Source organism: Mirounga leonina, unplaced genomic scaffold (assembly GCF_011800145.1).
Source record: "Mirounga leonina isolate KUSES-001 unplaced genomic scaffold, KU_Mleo_1.0 Mir_125, whole genome shotgun sequence".
Taxonomy (NCBI): Eukaryota; Metazoa; Chordata; class Mammalia; order Carnivora; family Phocidae; genus Mirounga; species Mirounga leonina.
The window spans coordinates 44,397,279-44,418,606 of record NW_023270305.1 but is presented as its reverse complement, the minus strand read 5'-3'; the positions used below and the strand labels follow the sequence as shown (position 1 = coordinate 44,418,606).

The window sequence follows — 21,328 nt, the reverse complement described above, 5'->3', positions numbered from 1 at the left end:
TTAAAATTCATAACAGATTTTCAAATTACTTCTACATAAGCCTGTTTCTAATTAAAATCAGTTTAAATTTATCCTCTGTTACTTACGATATTCTTCCAAATGGTGCAAAAGCAGCTTTTATATCTTCAGTTGTAATTTCTGGACTGAGATCACCAACAAAGACATGGAAATGATCTTATAAGGGGAAGGAAGGGGGATTGAAAAGAAAAATAAAATTTTAGAATTTAAAATATACTAAAATCTATTCAATAAAATAATCTTAATTTATGGATTAAGTATAAGTAAAACACTATCCTATATCTATACAGATCTTATCAATTTTACACATAATGAATGAAGGTGATAATATAGGAAAGACTCTCTTAAAGACTGATATATCTAACTGGAAACTGACAGTTATATTTCTACTTACAGCCAATTATTATACTGGCCTAAGAAAATAAATAATATTTAACAAGCTTTGCAAAAAAAATTAATGACTTAATTACCATTTTAATAGTGATTATTTACATTTATCCAGTTTACCACTACATTAAGGTTTTAAAATTAAAATAAAATAGTGGTACTGTGAGTTATGTAGACTAGATTTGCCTCAGTAAGACAACTGACTGAAGCTAGCTACATGATATACTTGGTTTAACCATATTTTTTGAAGAACAATCAAAGAAATACCTTGCATTGCAACAGTTTGATGTTAAAGTATTTGACAGTTTTCTCAAAAGCCAACAGTTTTGGTTGCCCAGACATTACACCATTCAGTTTATGTGAATCCATGTGCAAGTGAACTAAGACTGAAGGCAACAGAATGAAAACAGTAATCCCTTCACTTTATATCAGAGCCATTAAAAAAGCATTGGAGAGAAATAACGATCCCATATGTGAAGTTTTTTTTAAAAAAGACAACGTTCAAAAAAAGAAACACTTTAAAAATACAAAATAGTTGGATCAACACTTTAAAAGGAACACATACATCAACTTTGACAAAGTATATTTGGAAAGAAAAGTTACCCCCATTTGGCAGGCCTTAAGCAACATATTGGGTTGCCATTTGGGAAACAGAGTTTCAGGAGCAACTCAAGCAATCAGAAGATCTGGTTTGAAGCACAGATCGTGACCTCAAGGAAGCAGGGTATCTTGCCCTTTAGTTGGTGAAAGTATTTCAAAGGCATCAGCTGCTACCATGGGGGTCAGAGAGCTTGAAATAGCACCAAAGTAGCGGACAAGCCACATTTGGTCAACACTGGGAAGAAGGGGGAAAAATATTGCCAGAGAGACAAATGGAAATACGACCCCCTCCCTCCCACCTCCCCCCAATATCAAACAAAAAAACTTCAAGTGGTTAGTGAATACCCTTTCAAGAGATTTCATTTTATGTTTAAGAAGATACAATTACCTTGTGAACGCTGTGTGCTGACAACGGTACTACCTGATGACAAAGATTAGATTTGTTCTTAAATTTATTAACACAAACACATTCAATCATATCTTAGGATAACGATCAAAACATTACTGCAAACATGTACGATGTTTATATGCTTTACAATAAAACTACTGTGTACAATAAAAACAAATGTTCAAAGAGTATAAAATATACTTACTGCTTGTATCTTTCTTTTGACTGCTGGGGGTTGTTGCCCAATTCACTTTGACTTCCTAAAAAAATGTTTCTACATTTATACTCCATAAAAATAAAGTTCAAAATCAGATATTACAAGATTTGCATCTATAAACACACAGGAAGGCATATGTTGGAGATGAAACATTCAAGAGGATAACAGTTCTGGTCAAAGTTTCAATACTTACCTTGTAACCTACATTTTTTTTTTTTTTTAAAGGTTTCTTTTTTTTTCTTTAGGTTAACCTACACTTTCTCAAATACTGGCAAATCCTAATCATACTTCTGTGTTAACATTCAACTAACCTTTCTTATCTAAAGTAAAAATCATTTTTCTTTTTATTCTTCCCCATTAGTATCCCAAGTTCTAGAGGTTTCATCCAAGCTTGAGTAATTCAACAAATATTTTAGTATTTACCATGTGTGAGGCATCCTGAAGAATACCAACATAAACATGCCCTCTAAAAAGCTTTATTCAATCTTTTAAATATTAAATGTGACCTGCTATAAAGTGATATAATGCTTCTGAAAGGTAATCAAATTGGGGGCATCTGGGTGGCTCAGTTGGTTAAGTGTCCGATTCTTGATTTTGGCTCAGGTCATGATCTCAGGGCTGTGAGATCATGTTGGGCTCTGCACTGAGCGTGGAGCCTGCTTGGGATTCTCTCCCTCTGCCATCCCCGCCACCCCCGCTTGTGTGTTCTCTCAATAAATAAATAAATAAATAGTAAACAAAATTGTATACAACTTAAAAATTTCAAGTCACCTTCTTTAAATATGACAGCTTACCTTACCCATTATCTTCCGCCCATTCATAGCAGCTAGTGCTGCAGCTGCATGACGATGCTCATAAAATTCCACAAAACAGTATGGATCATTTCCAGCTGTCTGTTGAAGAAAACACAAAAGCCAAATTTAAGTTGTATACTCCCATTATCTTAAAATTATGTGAAGTTTTATATATCTCAAATATCAGGCCAAGGAAAATGAAGGGGTCCATTCCACAAGTAAATCTTTAGATAAGGAAGTAAACACTTAAAAAAAAAATGCAGTTTTTAAAGAATACTATCAACAAGTTATACTATAATACTACATATAATTTAATCTTGTATTAATGATTAAGTATCCTAATTATGGATGGATGCATATAGAAACTACACACACATTCCTCATCATATAATCATTTCTTTACGCTACGGTTGTTAATTAAGTTTGCCTAGACTCTTATGCTCTCAAGTCACAGTACTGGCTTTTAATGATCTTTCCTCTCCCTTCCCTGTTAAATGTTACCTTTTACTGCTATAAATGTACACATATCCTTGCTGCTTCTAACTTGCTAAGTAGGTGAAAATACCAGCCAACTTTCTTTTTTTTTTTTTTAATTTTTTATTCTTATGTTAATCCCCATACATTACATCATTAGTTTTAGATGAAGTGTTCCATGATTCATTGTTTGTTCCAGCCAACTTTCTTAAACCTATTTCAGGCTCTGAAAACTGAAGAGGTTTTCTGGTAAACAAAGTTTTTAGAATAGGTTTTAGAATGTGGCCTTTCAGACATCAATTTTTTGCCTTTAGTCTTTTTTTTTTTTTTTTTTAAAGATTTTATTTATTTATTTGAGAGAGAGAGACAGAGAGAGAGCATGAGAGGGGGGAGGGTCGGGAGGGTCAGAGGGAAAAGCAGACTCCCCGCCGAGCAGGGAGCCCGATGCAGGACTCGATCCCGGGACTCCAGGATCATGACCTGAGCCGAAGGCAGTTGCTTAACCAACTGAGCCACTCAGGCGCCCTTGCCTATAGTCTTTTAAAAATTCTCCTCTTTTCTGGTGTTCCAAGTAGTTGAGGTCTGGTAAGTGCAGCTTGGATGCTTTATTGTAAATTAAAGCAGCAGAAAAAACACCCCATATTTTACACCTATCTGCAAAATACAAAATGACTTTTGAGTCCATTTTTTTAAAGATTTTATTTATTTATTGGACAGAGAAAGACACACAGCAAGAGATGGAACACAAGCGGGGGGAGTGGGAGAGGGAGAAGCAGGCTTTGCATGGAGCAGAGAGCCTGATGTGGGGCTCAATCCCAGGACCCTGGGATCATAACCTGAGCCGAAGACAGACGCTTAACGACTGAGACACCTAGGCGCCCCTGAGTCCATTTTTTAATTCTTTCCATAAACTCCTAAGCAGAATTGTTAAAATAGGAAACTAATTCAAAAGACTACAATGACACTAGAATAAAGAAATTACTATTTTGTTTCAAGGACAATTAATTGTTTAAAGAAGTCACTGGCAATGATTTTTAAGAATGTTAGAGTAAGGAGGCAACCACAAAATTTATAATATTGAGACAATCATTTTATTTTAAAAACATTAAAGAGGGGCACCTGGGTGGCTTAGTCGGTTAAGCAACCTACTCGTGTCATGATCTTGGTGTCCTGGGATCAACCCCATGGTGGGCTCTGCGCTCTCTCCCTCTCTCTCACACTTGCTCTATAAATTAAATAAATTTTTAAAAATCTTAAAAAAAATTAAAGAATATAAAAGTGTTAAAAAAAACCTGCATAATTCAAACTAATGCTACACTTAATGGTAATTCTATTACAAAGGTGAGTGTTGGCAGGCATTAATGTTACACAAAGTAACTTACACTTCAGCATAATCAAATGAAAAAGTCTTAATTTTACTTAATTTGTACTCGGAAAAGACTGCACTTCTTTGATAAAAAGATCTAAGCATTCACACTATCAGCCTTTATACTCCAGAGAGTATAAAATTCGTAACTAAGAACATCAGTCCAACAGTATGAATAGACTGGAATTTAGACTTGTCTTTTTATACATGCTATGATTCAGGGTTAACAGCAATTACAGATGAATGGGAATTGCCACAATGCAAGAAAAGCTTGAATCATAACATTTAAAAGTTAAAAACGCTTTCAACACACACAAACACTTTCACAGTATATTATTTTTAACCCAATTTCCTAATGTAATTGTAGTAACTTAGCCAATCAACTGATAGCACATATAAAACAATTCTGATACCTCAATGCACCTTAAAACAAGAGCCTACATATAGTTCTTATTTGCTCTAAAAATAATTAGTTCTCTTCTCTTCCTCCTTTATTTATTAGTAAAGTAAGTTAAACTCAGTGGCTAAGACTGACTTAAATTCACTAAAATTACTAGGAATTTAGACTGTATACTTTTTTTTTTTTTTAAAGATTTTACTTATTTACTCGAGAGAGAGACAGACAGCGAGAGCAGGAACACAAGCAGAGGGAGTGAGAGAGGGAGAAGCAGGCTTCCCGCCGAGCAGGGAGCCCGATGTGGGGCTCGATCCCAGGACCCCATGATCATGACCCGAGCCGAAGACAGACGCTCAACGTCTGAGTCACCCAGGTGCCCCCTAAACTACTTTTTTTTTAAATGAATGACCCTGCAGTTTTTAAGTTTAATTTTTTTTTTAGTAATCTCTTCACCCAACGTGGGGCTCGAACTCATGACCCCAAGATCAAAAGCCCCGTGCTGTTCCTACTGAGCCATTTAGGCACCCCTGTATAAACTAATTTAAGAGTTTCTGGAAGAGGGACCCCTGGCTGGTTCAGTTGGTAGAGCATGCGACCCTTGACCTCAGGATCATGAGTTTGAACCCCATGCTGAGCATAGAGCATACTTAAAAAAACTATTCTTTAAAAAAATAGAGGGAGTTCCTGGAAGTAATGGATTTAACTAATCTATTAAAAAAGAAGAAAGTTAACTAAGTAAAATACCCTTACATCCATAATCATTTTGCAGTTTTTACAAGGTCCAATCTGGCTAAAGAGCTGGAGAATTAGAGCTTCTGTCACATCTCTGGAAAGGTTGCCGACATATCTGAAACACAAAGAAAAACAACTTACCATTTTAAATTTGCTTCTTTTGCATCAGTTTCTAAAGCTGCTTACTGAAAAAGAAATTTTGGTAACAGGCAGATCTCTGCCTTAAACTACACACCACTGGGAACAGATTCTAAAAGTTTGCCAAAACTTCAAAATTTATTTCAAAGCAGATGTATGACACGCTACTTGTAATTACATTGACATCACTAGTAAAGGGGAATCTTGTGTGTGTGTGTGTGTGTTTAGTCAAGGTTTTGCAAATTAAACCTGATGTTTCTAAGTCTGCAGGCTCACCTTAGGAAGATGTGCTTTAAAAAAAATCTCAAATGAGGGTGCCTGGGTGGCTCAGTTAGTTAAGCGTCTGCCTTTGACTCAGGTCATGATCCCAGGGTCCTGGGATGGATGGAGCCCTACATCAGGCTCCGTGCTCAGCGGGGAGTCTGCTTCTCCCTCTGCCCATCCTGCCCCCCCCCTTCCATGTGCTCTCTCTCGCTCTCTCACAAAAATAAAATCTTTAAAAAATTTTTTTAAAATCTCAAATGAAATCATTAGATGTATAGAACATTTTGTACAATCAATCCTAGGAAGCTTTGCAATTATTTCTACTTCTACAGTATTACTGAGAACACTAAAATTTCCTCAATTTTTAATCCACACAATTCCCCTTACACTATCCAATTTAGGTATACTTTGGCTTACACTATATATGTATATATACATATACACACACACACACATATATATATTAAGATTTTATTTATTTATTTGACAGAGAGAGGGAGAGAGCACAAACGGGGGGAATAGTAGAGGTAGACTTTCTCCCCAGAAAAATAAACATCCACACACGCCTGAAAGTATGGATCCAATTCCTCCCTTCCACTTACCCATTCAAGAGACATATACTGAGTGCTTACTATGAAGGCATTGGAACAGGTTAAAATAGCAAAGGGAGAAGGGATGAGTCTTAAGAACAATGAATAGGTAGAGTAATGATACATAGATCATGGTAGAATAATTTAAAGATCTGGTAGAGTAATGATACTCAAAAATGAACTGCAACATCTAAATACCCAACAATTTTTCTAGTATTGGAGGCTATTATTACATCATGTCCTTATTCTGAGTATCTGTAATTAAAGGGAAAGAATTAAGCATTTATCTTGCTTTGAGTAGAAACTCCGGTGCAGTATAATTTTTTTTTTTTTAAGGGATAGCATAGTTTTTTTGTTTTTTTTAGAGATTTTATTTGTCAGAGAGAGAGAGAGAGAGTGAGCACAGGAGCAGGGTCAGAGGGAGCAGCAGACTCCCTGCTGAGCAGGGAGCCCGATGCGGGACTCAATCCCAGGACCCTGGGATCATGACTGGAGCCAAAGGCAGACACTTAACCCACTGAGTCACACAGGAGTCCCCAGTGTAGTATAAACTAATAACTCTAATGAGGGAACTTACAGATAAATGCTAGTCAATAAGTGTAGAGAGAATTAAATTAGTAAACAATGCATAAGCCCTACTGAAATGATTAATTCAGGCAAGAATCATTGGTGTGAACATGGTTATTTGCAAGGTGCCAAAGTTATTACACAGACTACTGAACACCGCAAAGAGAAAATTCTACCTTAAAAGAGAAAGCTTTGGCTGTTTCTCCTCTGTGAGCAAGTGATCAAACTTTAAATCATTTTATGGATGGACATTTGCGTGTACAATATAGATTATACAACATCACCTATGAACTGTTCAAATAAAAAAGGTCTAACTTGAATCTAATCAAGCTTAAATTTAAACCTAAGCTTACAGAATATTGGGGGATGCCTGAGTGGTTTAGCTGGTTAAGTGTCTGCCTTCAGCTCAGGTATTGATCCCAGGATCTTGGGATCGAGTCCCACATCGGGCTCCTTGCTCAGTGGGGAGCCTGCTTCTCCCTCTCTAATAAATAAAATCTTAAAAAAAAGTTTATAGAATATCGGGTATATAAAACAATTATACAGGGGCACGTAGGTGGCTCAGTTGTTAGGCAACTGCCTTCAGCTCGGGTCATGATCCCAGGGTTCTGGGATCGAGCCCTGCATTGGGCTCTCTGCTCAACAGGAAGCCTGCTTCTCCTTCTCTCACTCCCCCTGCTTGTGTTCCCTCTCTTGCTGTGTCTCTGGCAAATAAATAAATAAAATCTTAAAAAAAAAAAACAAACAATTATACAAATTCAGATGTGGAATATTATGTAAGACAACTTGATCTCTTAAAAAAACTGTCTTAGGGCGTCTGGGTGGCTCAGTTGGTTAAGCAACTGCCTCCGGCTCAGGTCATGACCCTGGAGTCCTGGGATCGAGTCCTGCATCGGGCTCCCTGCTCAGCAGGGAGTCTGCTTCTCGCTCTGTCCCTCCTCCCTCTCATGCTGTCTCTCATTCTCTCTCTCGCAAATAAATAAAATCTTAAAAAAAAAATTAAAATTGTCCTAAATATTTTTATTTTTTATTTTTTTAAAGATTTTAAATTATTTGACAGAGAGAGACACAGCGGGAGAGGGAACACAAGCAGGGGGAGCAGGAGAGGGAGAAGCAGGCTTCCCGCGGAGCAGGGAGCCCAATGCAGGTCTCGATCCCAGGACCCTGGGATCATGACCTGAGCCGAAGGCAGACGCTTAATGACTGAGCCACCCAGGCGCCCCCTAAAAATTTTTAAAAAGAGAGGGCTGGTTTTTTTTTAAAGATTTTATTTATTTATTTGACAGAGACACAGCGAGAGGGAACACAAGCAGTGGAAATTGGAGAAGCAGGCTCCCCATGGAGCAGGGAGCCCAATGCGGGGCTCGATCCCAGGACCCTGGGATCATGACCTGAGCTGAAGGCAGACACCCAACGACTGAGCCACCCAGGCACCCCAAGAGAGGATTGTTCTTGATTAAAAGAAATCTGAAAGACACTGACAACCAAATGCAATGATTAATCCTTGACTATAACCTAGATTTGGGGAGAGGAGTTAACTTTTTCTTGGAGAACTCTAATCAATAAATGTAGAAGGAATGAAATCACCATTAAGCCAGCACAATAAGAACTTCTACTGGTGAGATCCACCCGTGGATCTTTTAGTTGGTGCAAATTTTAACGAGAAATAGGATATGTGCAGAGCCTCAGAGTACCTCCACTAAAATATTTAATGATTGGTTTTAACCAATGAATTGGTTTTTTTAACATATGTCCAAACCTCCCTCTATGAAGTGAAACTTAATTTACATTTTCTTGAGTGTAGGTTAGTCTTAGTGACTCAATTCTAATTAACAGTGTTGAAGAAAAAAAAGTCACTGTACAGTGAAGAAACACTACCCTCTCAAGAGAGTGCCACAGTCATGAAAGGCATTCCCTCACATATTAAAGGAGAGTAAAGAGATAAGACAACGAAATGCAACGTAGTATCTTGGATTGGATCCCAGGATAGAAAAAGGACATCAGCAGAAAAACGGGGGAAATTGGAATAAACCTGTAGTTAATAGTATCGTACAATGTCAATTTCTTACTTTTTTTTTTTAAGATTTTTATTTATTTATTTGAGAGAGAAAGAGAACACATGAGAGGGGGGAGGGTCAGAGGGAGAAGCAGACTCCCCCCTGAACAGGGAGCCCGACGCAGGGCTCGACCCCGGGACTCCAGGATCATGACCTGAGCCGAAGGCAGTTGCCTAACCAACTGAGCCACCCAGGTGCCCAATTTCTTACTTTTGATAAGTATACCGTGGTTATGTAAGATGTCAACATTAAGGGAACCTGAGTGAAGGTTATATGAGAACTCTGTACTATCTCTGCAACTCTTCCATGTCTATTTTCACCTGACTCTTAGACCTATAAGAAAATCTCAGAATTACATATGTCTAAATGAAAAAAATGGCTTTTTTTTTTATTAAGATTTTATTTGAGAGAGAGAGAGAGCACAAGCAGGTAGAGCAGCAGGCAGAGGGAGAAGCAGGCTCCTGGCTGAGCAAGAAGCCCTATGTGGGACTCGATCCCAGGATCCTGGGATCATGACCTGAGCCAAAGGCAGACGCTTAACGACTGAGCCACCCAGGCACCCCAAAAAATGGCTCTTTCTAACATCTACTTCACTAAAGCTAGATAATCTAGTGACAAGTGGTCAGTATTTAGGGAATGGAAATTCTTTTACTCTTCGCAAAATTGTCTAATTTTCTGAGAAATATTTTGAGTGATATTACCAACTTGAAGATATGTAATTTAAAAAAGCTACATTAAAAAGCACTAGGATTTGTATTACTTTACAATTATTTATTTAATGTGACCTGTTATGTATATTGTAAGCTCCAGGAGCCTCTATAAATTAACTCTACATATACCTGTTTAGAGAAAAGCTCTTCAGGGGAAGTTTCACAAACAAGTTGCTCTCAACCTTCAACACCATTACAATAAACTACAAGTAATACATAGAACATTTTTATATCAAAGAAATCAAATGACAAAATCTCTTTTCCCTCCTCATGCAAATAAAAGCAATCCATTAGAATTTTGCTTTTTACCAGTAAGTTAATCATTAATACCTATGTCACATTTTTAGAAGCAACTTTATGTTACTACTTTCCAAATCTATCTGCTAAATAAATATTAATCTGAAACGGAGAGCCCAAATTTGAAAACTGCAGATTCTTTTTATACTCATCATACTTTCTTTTTTAAAGATTTTTATTTATTTATTTGACAGAGATACAGCGAGAGAGGGAACACAAGCAGGGGGAGTGGGAGAGGGAGAAGCAGGTTTCCTGCTGAGCAGGGAGCCCAATGCAGGGCTCAATCCCAGGACCCTGGGATCATGACCTAAGCCAAAGGCAGAGGCTTAATGACTGAGCCACCCAGGCGCACCCTCACCATACTTTCAATGGAAAAATAAACAAGTTTCTTACAGTTTGTAGAATGCACTATACAAAGTTAATTCTCATCTTTATGTATATATGTTTCTTTAGCTGTTCCATACTTTGTTACATTCTATTTTTGAAGCTAAAGGATTTCCTATTAACAGCACAGATTTGTTACAGGTGTAGTGGATTTTTTGGGGGGTGCTGCCAAGCATCTTATTTTTAGAGAAATCCTCACTCTATGGCAGAGGCTCACTTCTCTACAGAAGCTGAAAAGGCTTGATATGGTTTTGTAGTCTCCCTTACATGTGATCTAGGTTAGGTTGATTAGAGAAACTGGACCTGAACACAGAAGACAAAGAGAGGGCTTAAAGGAGCAAGAGACTGAAGAAAATACAGTTTTGTGGCAAACAGCAGTGGAGTCCCATGTCCAGTGAAAGTGGAAGCTGTGGTGGTATCTGGTCCTCAGTGGATGTGGTAGTAATACCCTTTCTGGGATAGTCTGTGGCTTGATAAGGACTGTGGGCCTGACAGCTGTCTCATTTTCCTGAACATTTTCTAAGCCAGGTTCCATAACCTTCCTGCAAATGTGGGAGTGTCCAATATCTTTTTATAAATAGGTTTTATGCTTAAATTTTTTTGTTCCTTGCATTAAAAGAAATGCCAACCGGGGCGCCTGGTGGCTCAGTCTTTAAGCATCTGCCTTCAGCTCAGGTCATGATACCAGGGTCCTGGGATCCAGTCCCACATCCGACTCCCTGCTTGGTGGGGAGCCTGCTTCTCCCTCTCCCACTCCCTCTGCTTGTATTCTCTCTCTCGCTGTGTCTCTCTCTGGTCAAATAAATAAAATCTAAAAAAAAAAAAAAAAAAAATCCCAACTGATAAAAAAAACCGATACTGGAGCAGAAGCAAGCCAAGGTTCCCGGTCATGTATATTGGACCACTAAACAAAAATGTAATTTTCTTACATTTATGCAAGTTTAAACTTTTCAAAATGCTTTAAAAAAAAATTAAAATATCCCTTTTTGGCTGTTCCATGGACTTCTTGTTAACAGCACGGATTAAAGTACCCCATGTTGGTATTTATTATATCACCACTGAGATTATGTACCAATCTTGTGCAGAACTGCAAAGTAAAGAGAGGAGTACAAGAGAATTAACTGTTGAAACAAATAGACTTCCATGGACTATAAAATGTCTTCCTTGGGTAACTGGATAAATATGAATACAGACTGTACATTAGCTAACCATATTGTATCAATGTAGTCTCCTTAATACCACAATTTTATTGTGGTTATATAAGAGAATGGTCTTGGGGCACCTGGGTGGCTCAGTCGGTTAAAGCGGCTGCCTTCGGCTCAGATCATGATCCCAGGGCCCTGGGATAGAGCCCCGGATAGGGCTCCCTGCTCAGCGGAGAGCCTGCTTCTCCCTCTCCCTGCCGCTCAGCCTACTCGTTCTATCTCTCTGTCAAATAAATAAAATCTTAAAAAAAAGAGAGAGGGGCGCCTGGGTGGCTCAGTTGGTTAAGCGACTGCCTTCGGCTCAGGTCATGATCCTGGAGTCCCAGGATCGAGTCCCACATCCGGGCTCCCTGCTCGGCAGGGAGTCTGCTTCTCCCTCTGACCCTCCCCCCTCTCATGTGCTCTCTCTCTCTCATTCTGTCTCAAATAAATTAAAAAAAAAAAAAAAATCTTAAAAAAAAAAAAAAAGAGAGAGAGAGAAAATGGTCTTGTTCTTAGGAAATATATGGTAAAGTACTTAGGCCTGAAGTGTCACATCTTTTCAAATGGTTCATCAAAAGAATGTACCTAAATGAGGCAAATTCGGCTATTAGCAATTGGTTATTAGCACACAACTTGTATTAGCACACAAAGGGTACCTAAGTCCACAACATAGTATTTTGTTACTTTTCTGGTTTTTAATTTTTCAAAATAAAAAGCTACCTGGGAAGATTCAATGTAAAAGTCACCAATGCTACCAGTTAACACTTGATAGTTCTGCCAGGGATAGGATTTCACATCAATTTAATACATTTTTTTGAAGGTGATAAGTTCAAATAGTTACAAAATTGGAATCCAAAACATTTAAAATATTCATTTTTATTAGCATAGCTCTAGAAAATTTGACAGTAAGGATTTACAAAGCAGAATGCTGTATTGAGTTTTGAGCTGCAGTCATTGTATAAAAATGCAGAATTTGATATGAAGCTTCTGTGAAAATGAGTGAAAAGCATAAACAGGATTTTATCTAATGACAAATTCCTTAAGGGTAGAGATTTTCAGTGGGGCGCCTGGTTGGCTTAGTCAGAGGAGCATGTGACTCTTGATCGTGGGGTCGTGAGTTCGAGACCCAGGTGGGGTGTAGAGATTACTTAAACTCTTAAAAAAGGGGGGGGTAGATTTTCATTTTTACTCATACTATATATCTAGTATTGAGAGCCCTGCCTCAAACATTTTAAGTATTCTATAAATAATTACTCTAATTCAGGGGTAAATGTGTATTTCTTTTACTAATTATGAAATTATGTACAACAGCAAATGGTACACCAGCATCATAACCTTACTGTTAGTAACAACTGTCACTTTTCTGATAGCTGAAACTGCCATATTTCATTAGCTGGTACCTCCTTCACTTGGAGATCAGACCATATACATAAACCAGCCTGAACAAATGTATGTAATGTTATGCCCCGACATCCTAAGACATCCATGTTCTCAAGACTGTTCTCATTTTTACTTATATTTTGCAATAACCTTTTTATTTTATTTTTAAGTAATCTTTACACCCAAAGTGGGGCTTGAGCTTACAACCTGGAGATCAAGAGTCCACATGTTCTACTGACTGAGCCAGCCAGCCCCCCACCCAACAAACTAACATTTTAGATGACTGATACTACACACTTGTAAGCAAACCTACTTATTATTGACTTCATTCTCACACCCCACATCCAGTCTATAGGTAATTCCTTTTGCTCTATTTTCAAAATATTCCCAAAATCAAACCACTTCTCACAATATGTCTCCAAAGTCCTGCTGACAAGGAACTGAACACTGGCAATCTCTAATTTAATGCTGAATGCTCATCTGTGGCAGATGAAGTTATCTCCTCTGATCCATTTACGTACACAGGTGATACTGAGATTCAGACTATCTTTTCCTCAAGAATGAATAAAATCTTGAATCATTGCTTGGAATTGTACCGGCTTTTAAAACAAATTTATTGATCACTTACCGTAGACTAGACACTGTGCTAAGAACATATTGAAAGACCCTGACTTGCAAGGTCTTTAAAACAAATATTTTATATAAAAAGTAAAAACATTGCTGGTAAAACAAAACATTACTGGTAAAACAATGATTTACACCTACTCACGTTTAATCAAGACTGGTTTCACTGGAAGAACGGGGAATTTTGGTTGAGGAAGGTAGAAGCAAGGAAGATAATAGGCAGTTAGAACATGGACTACACTTTGGGGAAGAGTTCTTGGATGGGGTGTTCTAGTGAAGAATACAAAGCACATTTAGCGGTAAGAGTTAAAGAGTTGAGGACAGCAGAACTGCAGGATGATGAACAAAAAGGTATATGACCCTGGATGAGTCATTTAAACTTTTTAAGCTTAGCTTTTCCTGAGCTGCAGAATGGACCCTTTACTGCAGAGTTCTGATGAAGATTAAACAAGCATGTAAAGCATTTAACACAGAACCTGGCAATCATAAGCATTCAATAAGTGAATAAAATTTCCTTCATTATTTCTCCTGCAACGGTTGGTCCCCTGTCCCCAAGCTAGTACAATTTAACTACCTGCTTTTGTAGACTGGCCTGAGAAAGCTGAGGTTGTCTTCATTATTTGACATTCCCAAATCAACGTAATAAAAAGGTTAAGTTCCCAGATATTTCTGGCAGTTTCTGAAATTAAAAATTTCACAATCATGTAAGAATCTTAAATTTAAAGACATTATAAAAAATGATCAGTGCTTAATCCAATATGCTGCTGGCTGTCATACTTCTAGTAAAGAGGCAAGGGGAAAAAATAATTTCCATAAAGCCTATGAGGCTAAATTTTTTAGGGAATATTAATCTATAATCTTTCAAAAAACAAGGGACACCCACTAATTCTTGCATCCTATTAAAAAGACACTCAAGATAACAGATTATCAGATAAACTAGCAAAAAGAGATTTACGAATCTCTTAAGAAACAAGTGTGACTATGTTTCTCACACAGATTAAAAACGGAAACACTTTTCAGTGAAAAAATAATGGATTCCATTTTCTTCATAACAACTGTAACATCTAAAAAGTTGCAGAAAGAAACCTAAAATTGTATTTTTAACGCATGGAGTTCTCAAATCGCCAGTATGCTAAGAATAAAAACAAAAGGTCAAAAACTCATCAGGCCTTTTCTTCTTTTCGAAAAAAGCAACAAAGACAAGATCACCTCTTCTGAGAATACTTTGAAAAACAAAGGAGAATGCTGTCGGGGAAGCTCCACGACAAAGAAAAAATCCCCAGCTGAGATCATTTAACACTAACAACTCTCAGAGGTGACTAAATCTGTTTAGGTATTTATCAACTGTTGCTTCATAAAAACTGCCCGCTCGTTCAGCAACATGTCAATCACAAAAGTAGCAAGCGATGATAAAAATGTATTAAATCCACTTCACCTCGGTTGAGAGATTTATATATACCTCCGGGTGAGATTTCCATTAAAAAAAAAAAAAGGCAGTTTCAAAATCCTGACGGTGTCGGGTTTTCGGGGTTTTGGTGGGGGGAGGGGTGCTACAGAAGGAAAGCCAAAGAGAGGTTAAAGAAAACTATTTAGCTTTTTTCCAGTTGGCAACTGCGAGAATAAAGTTTATCTCACTGAAAACGGAACACAAGCAGCCTCGAGAGAAAAGCTCCTATCAACGAGAAGAAAACTGAAAGAAAGAGGAAGAATTTCTGGAGCAAATCAAAGTAAAATGAAAGAGACGGCTATAAAGATAAAAAGAGATTAATCAAGAAGGGGGGAGCGGGAAAAAACACAGAAGGAAAGCATGGTACAAAAAAGAAGGTTCACCGAGTTCTGAAAAGAGGTTTGAATGAAAAAGTCTTTTCTCCAGGCCTACGACCACAGAGGGCCCGTGGCGAGGCCAAAGGCCACGCTATGGTGTAGTTAAGGTGACGGGATTAATTCAGAGGGCTGAGCCCCCTCTCCCTCCACCTGTCCTCTCACAGTCCGGGGTTCGGTCCCTAAGCATCCAGGTGTGCGCTAAGGAGAAGAGCCAAGATATCGCGGCGTCCACAGAGAACAATAGGCTGGGGAGCGCGCCGAGCCGAGGCCTCCCTCCGGGACGACCACCATCCCGCCCCCCTCATCGCTGCCCCAGACTCACAGAGTCTTGGGCATCTCGTCCTCCATGGCTGCTGCTGTCGCGCCGGCGCCTCGGGGTCCAGCTCCCTACCCTTTACTACCGTCCAAATCTTTTGAGCGGTTATGGCTGCGGAATAGCGGGGTTTCTCGGCTGACCGGAGTCCGCCTCCTCCTTCCGCGGCAATTACACTAAACAGCCCGGCGCAACGCGAACAATGAAGCCCCAATACAAGATGGCGGCGAGCCGGGAGCTTAGGAGCAGCCGGCGAAGTGACCCGGGCCGCGCAGGCGCAGAATAATCCTGCACTTTCAACCTCCTTCAATCCATAGGTTCACTTGTTGCGCAGCCGCTCTGCAAGCGGACACCAAGGATATGTCAGACTGCGCAGGCGTAAGAATTAACTCTTTGAGGAGTTGCGTGGAGTTTTTTCTTTTCCAGCTCCAGATTCGAATGTTTTAACCGTAAATTATAATGAAATAGAAATCTTCACGGAAATTAAAAATTCTGAGTGTTTCCTGAGGAGGAAAGATTTATTAAAACTGTTCAGATCACCTCGTTTTATAGGTGGCGGGAGTGAAAAGGAAGCTGCGCCGCCCGGGAATCGAACCCGGGTCGCAAGAATGGGAATCTTGCATGATACCACTACACCAGCGGCGCTGGCGGTTGTCGTTTTCGCTAAAACCTTTTAGAACTAAATGCAAGCAAACATTGTTCCTATGTGAGGATTTATTCATTTAAAAATAAAGTTTATTAAGAGTCTGTAATCTGCTATTTTTCATTAATATAAGAAAGGATGTTATCTTCTCTCATCCCAATACAGTTGAAGGACTATTCCTATTCCATTACGTTATTGTTCTTTAATGTTCATTAAGAAGAATTTGTCTTTAGTAACCAGATTTTTGAGAGGCAGGAAAATCTTTTCAGATATTTTCATTTCCTTGGTATACTCAATGCACTTTGGAAAATATTTAAGAAATAGTTATTTAAATAGTTATGCAAATCGGTCAAAGAATCCTAAAACTAATTGAGTCAGAAGATATATAAATTTCAGTCCTCTTCGAAGGGGGTGGAAGAATTAGGGCTCTGAAATGTGGTTCGGTGTAATCATTACGCATTTCGTGTTGCATTTTATAAATTATGTCAAATATTTTTATTTTTTTATGTGAAATATTTTTAAACATAGGAGAATGTACACATCCAAAAACGTGATGTCCTCTTTAGAATAGTTTCTTCAGACTACACCTTAGGGTTTCTATTTGTGGAATTGTCTTTAGAATCTGGGGCACGTTCTTCAATTTTATTCAAAGATTTCAAATATCAGTCTTTGGAGGATGAATAAGACAAGTGTTAATAGTGTTAATAGTGGGTAAATTTTTTAAAAATAGCTTTTTGAAGCTATTTCAAAATACACTGTACAGTTCAGTGGTTTTTAGTTTATTCACAGAGATTTGCACCATCACTATAATCAATTTTACAACATTTTCATCATTCCAAAAAAGAAATTCTTACCAATTAGCAGTCACTCTCTATTGCCCATCCCACCTGACTTCCTACATATTCATCTGTCTCTATAGATTTGCCTATTCTGGGGATTTCATATAAATGGAATCATACAATATGTGGTTCTTTATGACTGGCTTTTTTCACTTAGCATTATGCTTTTATGGTTCATACAAGTTGTAGCATGTATCAATATTTCATTCTTTTTTTTTGCCAAATAAAACTCCATTGTATGGATATAGCACAAGTATCTTTTAAGCTTTAAAACCTTTATGAAAATTTTCTTATTTTGTTATATGATTTAAATTGTTATATATGTTACATTATAATATATGTATATATTATAGTTGTATATCATATAAATATATTATTTACATTAACATATATTAAATATAAATATATAAAATACATATAAATATATAATTGTAATATATATGATATATGTTAACATATATGTTATATATTGAAGTTTTAAAGTTACAAAACTAATACAGACTCACTATCACAAGTGAAACAATATAGGGACACCTGGGTGGCTCAGTCAGTTAAGCATCTGCTTTTGGCTCTGGTCGTGGTCCCAGGGTCCTGGGATTGAGCCTGCTTCTCCCTCTTTCTGCTTCTCCCTCTGCCTGCTGCTCCCCCTGCTTGTGCACTCTCTCTATGACAAATAAATAAAATCCTTAAAAAAAAAAAAGGTGAAACAATATAGATAAATAAGGAAAAGATTAATTCCTTCATTCTCCCCCTCTTGACGTAATTAATGTTAACAGATAAGTCAGTAGGTGGGACGCCTGGGTGACTCAGTCGGTTAAGTGTTTGCCTTCTGCTCAGGTCATGATCCCGGGGTCCTGGGATTGAGTCCTACCTACATCGGGCTCCCTGATCGGCAGGAAGCCTGCTTCTCCCACTGCCTGCCGCTCCCCCTGCTTGTGCTCTCTCTCTCTGACAAATAAATAAAATCTTTAAAAAAAAATTAGAAAAAAAAGATTAGTCAGTCGGCTTCCACATCTTATTTTACAATCATACAAATGCAAATGTATTGAATACTTGGGATTTTTATTTAAAAAATGTGGTTAGTCCATGGATATTACTTTGCAACTTTCTTTTCTCACTTAAACTTCATCATAGATATTTTCCAGTTGAACCAATACAGATCTAATTTATTGTTTTTTTGGTAGCTGCAAAATAGTCTATAAAATGAAAGTGCCACAGTATTTGTTAAATTGAATAAACGACCATAAATGGTATTGATGGACATTAGGTTACCCCTGTTTTTGTTTTGTTTTTCCACTACAAAAAATTTTGCAATAAGCATCTGGGTACATACACCCTTATAACTAATTCTTTTATTTCTTTTTTTAAGATTTTTTTATTTATTTGACAGAGAGGGACACAGTGAGAGAGGGAACACAGCTGGGGGAGTGGGAGAGGGAGAAGCAGGCTTCCTGAGGAGCAGGGAGCCTGAGGCGGGGCTTGATCCCAGGACCCTGGAATCATGACCTGAGTCAAAGGCAGACGCTTAACGACTGAGCCACCCAGGCACCCTTATTCTTTTTTTCTTTAGAATAGATTCCCAAATGTGGGATTTTTTGATTAGACAGTATATCTATCTATATATCTATCTTAATAGATAATTGTTTTTAAAAAGTTTTTAGTCATTCACACCCCACAACAATGTTTGAAAGTCAGTTCCAGAGATCCCCATCCATTCCACCTCATTTTCTCCTGCATTAAGCTGTCAGTCTTATTAGTTTTTGCTAATATGAAAGATGAAAAATGGTATATCTTTAATTTACTTTTGCTTAAACTACTACTAGAATTGAGCATCTCTTCATGTGTATTTCATTTTTAAAAGACTTTATTTTTTCAAAGCAGTTTTAGGTTTACAACAAAATTGAGAGGAAGGTAGAGATTTCCCATTTACCCAATGCTCCCATTCATGTATGTTTTGTTTTGTTTTTTTGAGCATTGGCACTTGTTTTCTCTTTTGTGACTTGCCTATTTATATAGTCTGTATTTATATTGAGTTGTTTACCTCTTATCAATTTGCAGAGCTCTTTGTATGTTTGCAACATATACTGCAATCTTGCCTGCCATATTAGTGGCAGATATTTTTCTGGCGTATTATTATTATTATTATTATTATTTTTTAAGATTTTATTTATTTATTTGACAGATAGACAGAAGAGCACAAGCAGAGGGAGTGGCAGAGGGAGAGGGAGAAGCAGGCTCTGCACCGAGCAGGGAACCTGATGCGGGACTCGATCCTAGGACCCTGAGATCATGACCTGAGCCGAAGGCAGACGCTTAACCATCTGAGCCACCCAGGCGCCCCTGGCGTATTACTTTTTTAAACTTTTAAAATTCTATCTTTTGCCATCTGAAAATGTTTAAGTTTTATGTAGTCAAATATGTTTATATTTTCTTATATTGTTTCTAAATTTCCTGTCTTGCTTAACAAGGAATAAATTTTATTTAGTTTATTTAGAATATGAAAAAAGTGAGATGTAAGGCGGTAAGAAGGTATGAAAAGGAATTTTTTCTTTTTTTTTTTTTTTAAAGATTTTATTTATTTGACAGAGAGAGACATAGAGAGAGAGGGAACACAAGCAGGGGGAGTGGGAGAGGGAGAAGCAGGCTTCCCGCCGAGCAGGGTGCCCAATGCGGGGCTCGAACCCAGGACCCTGGGATCATGACCTGAGCCGAAGGCAGACGCTTAATGACTGAGCCACCCAGGTGCCCCAAAAAGGAATTTTTTCAGGGTAGTTTCAGAAAAGAAAAAGAAACATGGAGCAGTGGCAGAATTATAGATTTAAGTGTTATCAAAGATAAGCAAAGCCAGCTCTTAATCGGTAATACACTATTGCAATAGGGAAGATTCTAGCATAATCTGGACTTAACTTCAATTTGTACAGATGTGACCTGGCATTCTGAAAGGAGAATGTAGGTATAGGGAGGGGGATGAGCAGGGGCCCAGTAGAGTCCAGGAAGGGAAAGATTACAAAACTTGAGAGAAAGGGTGGTAACTGGTGCTTCTCTGTTAGGCTCCTACCCTCCCACAGAGGCTATGAGACAGGGGCTCTATCATGATGTGTTGGCTGGAACAAACAGTAGTCTTGGCAGCCTTGAGTTTTCTCAGACAGGCACTTTAAAGGTAGCTAGGGTCATTCCAAGGACAGAGCTTTGAACTGTTAGAAATTGTTAGTGTTTTGTTCAAGTCTTAATAGGCTAAGACTAAGGCCTGCCTAGTGGAGTAGATTGCTCAGAGGAGGCTGGCTGGAGTTTGGTCAAGTAGAGAACCTTAGTAGTGTTTAGTCTCCTAGAGGGGAGTCTGTTTTTTGAGCAGCACTCCTTCTTATGAATGTTTGCTATATTACCTTATTATTACTCTCCATATATATGGTAACATTTTCCCTCTATGACCTTTTTAAGATTTTTTTTTTTTAATTTATTTGAGACAGAAAGAATGAGAGACAGAGAGCACATGAGAGGGGGGAGGGTCAGAGGCAGAAGCAGGCTCCCTGCCGAGCAGGGAGCCCGATGCGGGACTCCATCCCGGGACTCGATCCCGGGACTCGATGCGGGACTCGATGCGGGACTCGATCCCGGGACTCGATGCGGGACTCGATGCGGGACTCGATCCCGGGACTCGATCCCGGGACTCCAGGATCATGACCTGAGCCGAAGGCAGTCGCTTAACCAACTGAGCCACCCAGGCGCCCCATCTATGACCTTTTTAAAAACCTTTTGGTTTTTAAAGTGGCAGTGTTACTTTGAAAGGGCAAGAGTGCGGAATGAGAAAGCCTCTGACCCACCTTCCACTTTGCAAGTCCTTTACACTGTCTCTTCACTGAGTGTTCTTTTTATTTATCCATTTATTAAAGATTTTATTTATTTATTCATGAGAGACAGAGAGAGAGGCAGAGGGAGAAGCAGGCTCCCAAGGAGCAGGGAGCCCAATGTGGGCCTCGATCCCAGGACCCTGGGATCATGACCTGAGCCGAAGGCAGACGCTTAACCATCTGAGCCACCCAGGAGCGCACTGAGTGTTCTTTCAGTAAACTCTTTCCCAAGGTTTCAGCAGCAGCAGTGAAAGCTTCCAAAGATGACACATGTGTCAAGGTCACTAACA

At 38.5% G+C, this 21,328-nt stretch overlaps 1 protein-coding gene and 1 non-coding gene across 16 annotated transcripts in view; both read right to left on the bottom strand.

Annotated features, from left to right (window-relative positions):
• TIA1 (TIA1 cytotoxic granule associated RNA binding protein) overlaps positions 1-15,981 on the bottom strand; it is a 29,236-nt gene extending 13,255 nt beyond the window's left edge. For 2 of the 15 annotated variants that reach the window (XM_035001374.1, XM_035001373.1), the window contains exons 1-7: positions 15,718-15,978; positions 14,146-14,250; positions 5,392-5,488; positions 2,405-2,503; positions 1,599-1,653; positions 1,394-1,426; positions 87-174 (exon numbers count right to left, since the gene is read on the bottom strand). In XM_035001374.1, coding sequence (XP_034857265.1) covers positions 87-174; positions 1,394-1,426; positions 1,599-1,653; positions 2,405-2,503; positions 5,392-5,488; positions 14,146-14,198 — 425 coding nt within the window. In that variant the 5' untranslated portion in view covers positions 14,199-14,250; positions 15,718-15,978. Of the gene's footprint in view, positions 1-86; positions 175-672; positions 1,427-1,598; positions 1,654-2,404; positions 2,504-5,391; positions 5,489-14,145; positions 14,251-15,717 lie in introns of those variants that run through there. The other 13 variants (XR_004678534.1, XM_035001372.1, XR_004678533.1 and 10 more) reach the window with 13 other exon arrangements.
• Positions 15,982-16,282: 301 nt separating this feature from the next.
• Positions 16,283-16,353, bottom strand: TRNAG-CCC. Its single transcript has one exon. It is a non-coding gene; the product is annotated as a tRNA-Gly (tRNA).
• Between the last annotated feature and the right edge of the window lie 4,975 nt (positions 16,354-21,328).